This window comes from Oryza glaberrima, chromosome 10 (assembly GCF_000147395.1).
Source record: "Oryza glaberrima chromosome 10, OglaRS2, whole genome shotgun sequence".
NCBI classification, from domain to species: domain Eukaryota; kingdom Viridiplantae; phylum Streptophyta; class Magnoliopsida; order Poales; family Poaceae; genus Oryza; species Oryza glaberrima.
The window spans coordinates 20,632,484-20,641,413 of NC_068335.1; the positions used below are offsets into that span (position 1 = coordinate 20,632,484).

The 8,930-nt window shown below is 44.4% G+C and overlaps 1 protein-coding gene and 1 pseudogene across 2 annotated transcripts; one reads left to right on the plus strand and one right to left on the minus strand.

Moving 5' to 3' along the window:
• Positions 1-1,338: 1,338 nt before the first annotated feature.
• LOC127753456 (uncharacterized) lies at positions 1,339-3,142 on the minus strand (annotated as a pseudogene).
• Positions 3,049-8,350, plus strand: LOC127753455 (carotene epsilon-monooxygenase, chloroplastic). 2 transcript variants are annotated; one of them, XR_008012562.1, is made up of 11 exons: positions 3,049-3,696; positions 4,649-4,945; positions 5,065-5,262; positions 5,598-5,699; positions 5,810-5,950; positions 6,021-6,128; positions 6,438-6,520; positions 6,677-6,839; positions 7,524-7,582; positions 7,715-7,786; positions 7,856-8,347. XR_008012562.1 is itself a non-coding variant. In XM_052278934.1 (11 exons), exons 1-10 carry the CDS (start codon positions 3,175-3,177, stop codon positions 7,725-7,727), a joined length of 1,686 nt encoding a protein of 561 aa, XP_052134894.1. In that variant the 5' UTR covers positions 3,049-3,174; the 3' UTR covers positions 7,728-7,765; positions 7,856-8,350. The 2 variants fall into 2 exon arrangements, 1 of the variants encoding a protein (XP_052134894.1); XM_052278934.1 differs by having other exon boundaries at positions 7,715-7,765; positions 7,856-8,350.
• The last annotated feature ends 580 nt before the right edge of the window (positions 8,351-8,930 follow it).

Genomic DNA, 8,930 nt, shown 5'->3' on the forward strand with positions numbered 1-8,930 from the left:
CCGCTGTTAACAACCAAATTTGGTATCTATCACTATTGGCATCGGAGGTGAAGATCAGATCAAAGTGGAATCCAAGATGAAGATCGTTGCGGAAACAGAGTAAGAATCGGCTGCAGTCCAAATCGGCTAAGGTCATGTCGGCAGAGTTCGAGTCGGACGGGGTTAGCCGATACAGCCAATTCTGATAATATGACTCAGTGTACGTCATCGGGTTCAAGTTGATGTGCTTCAAGATGATTGCCATGCATGGATAGAGTCCTGGGAAGGCAATTGTATCTATTAATTAGGATATTCTATTTAATTTCCTTAGAGATATGTTTGGACAAAAGTCTGCCGTAAAGACTTATGGTATCTTAGAGTTTGTTAGAGATAATAGTCGTGTCTGTTATGAACGTATCTTGTAATTCTCGGGTATAAATAGACCCGAGTCCTATGTAAAAAAGACAAGACATTCAATACAATCTCGGCGCATCGCCACCCTTTATGCTTTAGTTTTATTTCGACGAGTTCGTGCTCTCGGGTTGAGCTGCATCGGTTTCGATCTTCAACAAGAGGTAAAGCTTGTCATGACGACTTATGTTCTCAAGATTAGTGCTTACATCTTTATGACACTCTAATCTTGTCTATATAATTCGTCGAGTTATCATATATCTCACATAATCTTCGATAATATCTTCATCTAATCTGTAATCGGCTAACATCTGTTAATGGAAGGAAGCCGATTAGGTTAGACAATGATGTTAACTTAGACTATGTGATATATCTACCACTCTATGAAACTTCCAGCGGCTTGATTGTCCAGATATTGTTTTTCTTTTCATACTTAATGCTGCATTAGTTGAGTTTGATCTATTAAGTCGTGCTTAGAATTGCAATCTCTAGCCTGCTTTCTGGTTGCTGATTAGGGTAGTATCGGAGTTTCAGCCGATCTTATCTGATTTAACTACTTTTATTCTATATGCTTGATCTATATGTTAAATCTGCCCTTATGTTAAGATCTTGTCGCATCTAAGTATATTAAGCTTATGTTTAGTATATTCTACTTGCTTTAAAATCTTAGTATAGAGTAGTATCGGAGTATTAGCCAATATATGCTAGATCCACCTGATCGGCTATGCTATGAATGTATATAATCCTACTATTAATATATATTTCGATCTAAGTGATTTATACTGTCTCGGCAAGGCGACCGATCTATCCCAATAATTTGATTTAAGTATATATCGATATAAGGATTATATATCATTAATATCTACAGCCGATCGAGTAGATTTAGTTCTGGTTTGCTTATTGATATTTGTCGATCGATGTACACATGACACCGGCTTGAAATAAATGATGTGTCATCAACACCTAGCCGATCGGCTATCATTTATAGGATTAATTGCGGTTTCTTTGTTCTATTTCTTGTTGATTGCAATATCAAATCAACTGGCACGCTCATACATCCGAAGGCGAGCTTTGGACCTGCACTGGAGTTAAGCAGATCTCCCAGGCCTCGTGTTTTCTGTCAACAGCCGCGCGAGGCCAGCCCACCCAACATAGCTCCTATGTTGGGCGTTGCCTTGGCACTGAGGACCTCAGCGCCATTACTCCTGGCACTGACGTTTGTAGGCTCAGCGCCAAGTTGACGGCCAACACAAAAGGGATGTTGGGTCGGCCGCAAGCACGCGGTTAAGTCCCAGAGCTCGGCGCCACTTGATTTGCCGCTGAGGTCTTAAGTCTCAACGCTATTTTTCTTGGCGCTGAGGTTGGGCCCTAGGCAGAGAGCTACCATCTAGCTCTCTGTCTAGCCTTGATCACACGCAAACATAAAAAAAATCTAGACGGTAGCTCTCTGCCCAGACGGTAGCTCTCCTTCTCCGCGCAAAGAGCGGGCTTGGGCGTCGTCGTCCTCGCTGCCGCGTCACGCTGCCCGCTGTTCTCCTTCTCCGCACACCACGACGCTCGCGGCGACACGTTCCTGCACACCGCGGAGCTCCTCAGCGTTGCCAAATCTGCCGCATCCAACCAAAAAAATCATGTGCAGCGGCCAGTGCTCCTATAATCCTATTTTGTTGATGTTGATCCAAGAAAGCAGTTGTTCGATCCGAAGAGTTGAGACAACTTGATGTTTTTGAAAAATCATGTGCCAGTGCTACTGAAAATGAATTTCATTCCGAATTGAGTGAACGACCTGGACAAAATTGAGTGAAAACTGTAGTGACCTTCTTCCGAATCATGCATCCCGATCGCCGCAGCCATCCCGATCTGATGTTTGCGCAGGGAAATTTGCTGTCGGAAATCAAACCCGATGATGCGACTGGCTTGCCGCCGCCGTGTCGTCCCTCCATGCTGCTCGGCGAGGATCTTGAGAGACTACGGGTCGAGCTGGCCGCGGCTAAGAACCGCCTCGTTGCCGCCGACGCCTTGCTCCCCCTCGCAGCCGGTGAGGAGGTCATCGCCGGCCTCCCCGCCCCCCTTGCTTGCCTACCTCCTCCCTCGACGGCGGCCCACCTTCGCTCCTGCGGCCTCTGCAACGGCGGTGCGTCGCCAGTTGCCAGCCGCCGCCGTCGTGTCGCCCGTCGCCGGCCGCTGACGCCCTCGTCCCACCTAGCCCCGTCGAAGGCAACAGCCCTCCGACATCCTCCCCAGCTGCCTACCCAAACGAGAAGAGTGTGAGACAGTGAGAGAGAGAGGAGAAAGGGAGAGGAGGAGAGAGGGTGATGACGTGGCCAGCTGACATGTGGGGCCCACGCTGACTCAGTCGTCACGTAGACTAAAACCGGGGTCAAAACCACCGAAGGATCTCGGGTGACCCGTTTTGTATAGTTAAGGGCCCCGCATATCTGGTTTTGTGGTTTGAGGACGTTTTTTATCCCGATGACTAGTTGAGGGACCTTATGTGTACTTTTTCCTTCTTGGTATGTAACCGATTGCTGTAAGCCTGTAACGGCCCACCGGCCCAAGAACTTCCTACCACGAGAGTCGCAGCATTCAAAACTCACGCGCTTTGTGCCGTGCTGCTTCCGCCACTTACAGCTGGGTCCCACCTCATCCCCTTCCTCCCCCTCCCATCCATCCCGCGCCCAACTGCCAACTGCTCATCTCGTCTCGTCTCTCTCTCCCCCCAATCCGGCGACCCCAATTCCCCAAAATCCATCTCGAATCCCTAGCTCGCGGGCGGCCAGTGCGATGGCCGCCGCCGCCGCCGCCGCCGTCCCGTGCGTACCATTCCTGTGCCCGCCTCCTCCGCCATTGGTCTCGCCGCGTCTCCGCCGTGGCCACGTCCGCCTCCGCCTGCGGCCGCCAAGGAGCAGCGGCGGCGGAGGCGGAGGCGGAGCGGGGGGAGACGAGCCGCCCATCACCACCTCGTGGGTGAGCCCCGACTGGCTCACGGCGCTCTCCCGCTCGGTGGCAACCCGCCTCGGCGGGGGCGACGACTCGGGGATCCCCGTCGCCTCCGCCAAGCTCGACGACGTGCGGGACCTCCTCGGCGGCGCGCTCTTCCTCCCTCTCTTCAAGTGGTTCCGCGAGGAAGGCCCCGTCTACCGCCTCGCGGCGGGGCCGCGGGATCTCGTCGTCGTCAGCGATCCCGCCGTTGCCAGGCACGTGCTGCGTGGGTACGGTTCGAGGTACGAGAAGGGGCTCGTCGCCGAGGTTTCCGAGTTCCTCTTCGGCTCCGGGTTCGCCATCGCCGAGGGCGCTCTCTGGACGGTGCTCTCTCTCTCTCTCTGTCTCTCTTCGTGTTCTGGACTAATGCTGTTTTTGAGGGGATGGCTAAGTGACTATCCTATAGTAGTATAGTGCTGTGAAATGTTCCTGATTGGCTTAAACCTGCAAAAATTATAGCGGATTATGTCGTTGTAGTAAATCCTTAGAATTTGGTTATTTTTAGATTGAGTTACCAAAGGATGTGGGCCATTCGATTGTTTGTTAAGCGGTAATTGTGGAGTAGTTAGAGTTTTTGACATTACCCCGTGATTCCTTTATGGCTGTCCTTTTTTTTTTTCTGGATAATCTATTCTGTATTGATGTGCTGGTGGTTCATAGCATAGCATCCTAGGGATTTGGAAATAAATAGCTAACTTTTTACCGCTCCCAGAAGATATTGCCTCTGGTCCTCACTTGATAAGGATAGAAATTTAGGTGTGGAGTGAATTTTGCATAGTTAGGTGAAGTTAACAGTTTTCCTCTAACTTTGTAATTTGGTTGTTTTAAGCTGTTTGATGTAGCCATTTAGTTTCTCGTATGTGTTGAAGAAATTTCCCTGCATTTTGAATTGGATAGGACACACGAAGGTATTGCCTTGCAATGTTATTAGATCTTATGTAATGTTATCAGAAGTCAATGTTATTACCCATTTAGTATTACAGTAGCTTCTCACAAGCTATTAACAGAATATAGGTGCTCCTGTGGACATGAGGATATTCTGTAGTGTACTAGAGTAGTATTTCATTTTGTAGCTGGAACAGTGAAACTAGTATAAAAAAATATGAAAACAAAAAGGTGATTGTGGGTTGGTTCTGAAAGGTGAATGGTTCCTATATCTAATTCACATGGTTTGGTGTTTTCTTACAATCCCTTGTTTGCCCCTTACCTTTTTATGTGCTACTTACCTAATTGATAATCTCTTGTTCAACTTACACTTGTTTTGGTATCTGTTCAGGTGAGACGTCGATCAGTTGTACCATCTCTACACAAACGATTTCTCTCGGTGATGGTTGACAGAGTTTTTTGTAAATGTGCTGAGAGATTAGTGGAGAAGCTTGAGACATCTGCTTTAAGTGGCAAACCTGTAAATATGGAAGCAAGGTTCTCTCAAATGACTTTAGATGTGATTGGTTTGTCCTTGTTCAATTACAATTTTGATTCCCTCACATCAGATAGCCCTGTTATTGATGCTGTTTACACTGCACTCAAGGAAGCAGAACTTCGTTCTACAGATCTTTTACCATACTGGAAGGTAATGTTCCTTTTGCCATGTTATTTTCTAAAAAATCCAATTATGGTTGGCCTATCTAACTTCTAGTGAGACGAAATTGCTGACTGATGTCTGATGTAGCCCTTGTTTGTTCTTGATAGATTGATTTGCTGTGCAAGATTGTTCCTAGACAAATAAAAGCAGAAAAGGCAGTTAACATCATCAGGAATACCGTTGAGGACCTAATTACCAAATGCAAGAAGATTGTAGATGCTGAGAATGAACAAATTGAGGGTGAGGAATATGTAAATGAGGCAGACCCTAGCATCCTGCGATTCCTACTTGCTAGCCGTGAAGAGGTACTTTGACTAATCTAAAGCCTTGATGTTGTTTTACAGCAATTGTAGTCTTCATTGATTTTTGTACCAGTAGGAAGCTATTCCCTCATTTCATAGAATTTTGTGACATGGACTTATTATTGATTTTTGAATCTTATAAGACAGTTTCCATGCACAGTTCCTTTGTTTTTGTGGGTAATACTTTCACTGAATCCACAAAGCTTTTGTTTCAAACTAATGATGCATTTGAATGGAACTTCCTATTAATACTCTTTTTCACTATCTCACATGCATGCATCTTGCTTTTGACTTGTTTTACTGCCGTTACCTAACATGCTTTTCTTTATGCGGTCCAGGTAACCAGTGTGCAGTTACGTGATGATCTATTGTCAATGTTAGTTGCTGGTCATGAAACAACAGGCTCTGTACTGACGTGGACTATTTATCTTCTCAGTAAGGTACTCCCTTATTGCTTGCGCCTTGCGCTAATGATTTAACAAGTAAAACGTTACTTAAGATAAGCTATCCCTTAACTATATGTTGACTACTCAGTATTGCACTACTGAAGGATCCAGCAGCGCTGAGGAGAGCTCAAGCAGAGGTTGACCGTGTTCTACAAGGTAGACTCCCCAGATATGAAGATCTAAAAGAGCTGAAGTACTTGATGCGCTGTATAAATGAGTCTATGCGGCTTTATCCACACCCACCTGTACATTCCTTGCGCTTAGTCAACCAACTTCAGAGTTAGTTTAGGTTACTCAAGGGCTTCTTGTTAACAGGTGTTGATACGGCGAGCCATAGTTGATGATGTGCTTCCCGGAAACTATAAGATCAAAGCTGGTCAAGATATTATGATTTCAGTGTACAATATACACAGGTCACCTGAGGTACGTTTTCCATCTGAATATTGGAGCACATGCATTATTGATTGGCGTTTTTTAAGCTCTTTATGCCAATTGTTTAGTGAAAGTACCATATCTATGTCCAGCATATTTGTGAAATGTAGATTTTCTTTAGCAGCGCATTGCAGGGTTATCTGCTCACTAGTTGAAATGGTGTGACTGGCAATGAAATTTATGTCACAGTGAATAAGCAATCATTCTGCTGTCTTTATGATATTGTCATCCTCTTAGCAATGTCTGAACGACCATAACATTATACATTGTTGCAATTGATTGTTTGTTCCTTATGCAAAGGTTTGGGACAGAGCTGATGATTTTATTCCTGAGAGATTTGATTTAGAGGGACCTGTTCCAAATGAGACAAACACTGAATACAGGTCATCTTGAGATATTTTTTTAACCTGTTTTTACAACGTGTCCACTTATCATCGAACTGACTTTAAATCATCTGGACACACACACACACACACACACACACACACACACACACACAAATTAAACTATGCTGCCTTTCTGTCACTTCTCTTTTTCAGATTTATCCCATTCAGTGGAGGTCCTCGGAAATGTGTTGGAGATCAGTTTGCTCTCTTGGAAGCAATTGTGGCACTTGCTGTTGTGTTGCAGAAGATGGACATTGAGCTTGTGCCAGATCAAAAAATTAACATGACTACTGGGGCCACAATTCATACAACCAATGTAAGTGTTCCACTGTCAATGCTTATGACTGCTAGCAGATGGCATTAAATGTTGAAATATAACAAATACTAAACCACTTACCTGTCTACTACTCCCTCCGTTTCACAATGTAAGTCATTCTAGCATTTTCCACATTCATATTGATGTTAATGAATATTGTCTAGATTCATTAACATCAATATGAATGTGGGAAATGCTGACAAGATTCATTAACATCAATATGAATGTGGGAAATGCTGACAGGATTCATTAACATCAATATAAATGTGGAAAATGCTAGAATGACTTACATTGTGAAACGGAGGAAGTAGGAAAGAACCTAGAACGAGATAATTATCGTCACACTTGTAAAGGGCACATGATCTGAGTTTATAATTTGTCTAGATCAGCTTTAGAGTTTAGAAGTAGTCACTTTTCCTGCATATTTCACCATACCACTCCTCGCCCAAAATAAATAAATAAATAAATAAAAACTAGTTGAAACTTGGTCGAGGAAATTGGAAAATCTGGTCATGTTGCAATTGGAGCTATTGCATATAGTCACTGTAAGTTGCCAGCTTCTACCTGAATGGGCAGACGGGATGCTGGAAATGAAGAAATATTTGCTTCAATTGACAGCAGAACTCAATCCTCCCATCTTATTCAGATCTGAAAAATACACTAAAATACTCTTCTTTCTCGCAGGGCCTGTATATGAATGTAAGTCTGCGTAAAGTTGACAGGGAACCTGATTTTGCACTCAGGTACATATGCACCATGATGATTCATGAATGTTGCTTTAATGTATCAGTTAATCCGTTTCAAGCCCAAATTTTACTAGGTGGTCGTTGTACATACTTTCCATAGTTTAACATACTATCATTTTCCTCTTTCAGTGGGTCCAGATGAACGGAAGGAAACAGCTTCAAAGCAGAAAAGCAAAAGATGTACATCGACACACATGAGATGTAATCTACAAGTTTAAATTTATTGCTTGTCTAGTTTAGCTGTCTGAATATCTGCCTTTTTGTGCACAGGTGGTAAATATCGGCGTACAGGTTGACGAAGCTCGAAAGCATGGATATAATTCGTTTATTGTTTATGGATATACGTTGTATGCTTATATATCCCCGAGAATCTGGTCCGCAATGCCCGTTCTATAGCGTAGAAAGCCGATATTTAATAGGCCCAATTACGTGAACAATTTCATCAAGAGAAAGTTAGGCGCATAGAACTTTCGGCCACAAAAGGCCTATATATATATGTGAGTAATATCATTTCGGTTACTTTAGGCTGGTACTGCGCGCATAAGCTGTTGCGTGGGCTTAACGAACTAAACTAAAGATCAGGCCTTTAAGCAACCCATTTAAATGATCTTGTCATGGGCTCATGGCCGGTATCAGGTGAGCCCACGTATAGCCCATAAAGAACGGCCCACTCAAGCAAAATCAGCACCATCCACAGTCCGTTTTACAATCATCAGGCCCGTTATGGCCCTGTATATTCGAACTACAAGCCCATCATGGGCCCAACTTTGGCCCTTATATTTGAAGAAGAAGCCCATTATGGAAATCAGAGGCCCACATTTGGCCCATTTATGATCCGTTCAAACCCATATATTCGCCGAAGTAGGCCCATGTTGATAACCCATTTCCGGCCCATATTGGAGCGTTTAGGCCCACTTACGGCCCATTGGCGGTGTGTTGGAATATGTAGGCCCATTAACAGAGTTTTGTACGGCTGTTTTGCGGTTGGAATAAGATCACTTTGACTCTCTCAACTGACCACCGAATCTAAATCGTATCCCTCAACCGTAATACCAGAAATCTTGACCCCCCGAACTTGTAAAACCGGTGCAATCTGACTCCCTTGGTGGTTTTGGATGGCGGTTTCGCTGACGTGGCGCACACGTGGCAGTGTTGACCTGGTCTTTGTTCCACGTGGCATTGACGTGGCGTTTATGTGGCATTAAAATAAAAAAATATATGCGGGGCCCATTTATCATTCACACAAAAAAAAATTGTGGGACCCACTAACATGTGGGTCCCACATGTCATCTTCTCTCTCACTATCCTTCTTCCTCCTCTCCCTTATTTCTCTCTCTCCCCTTGA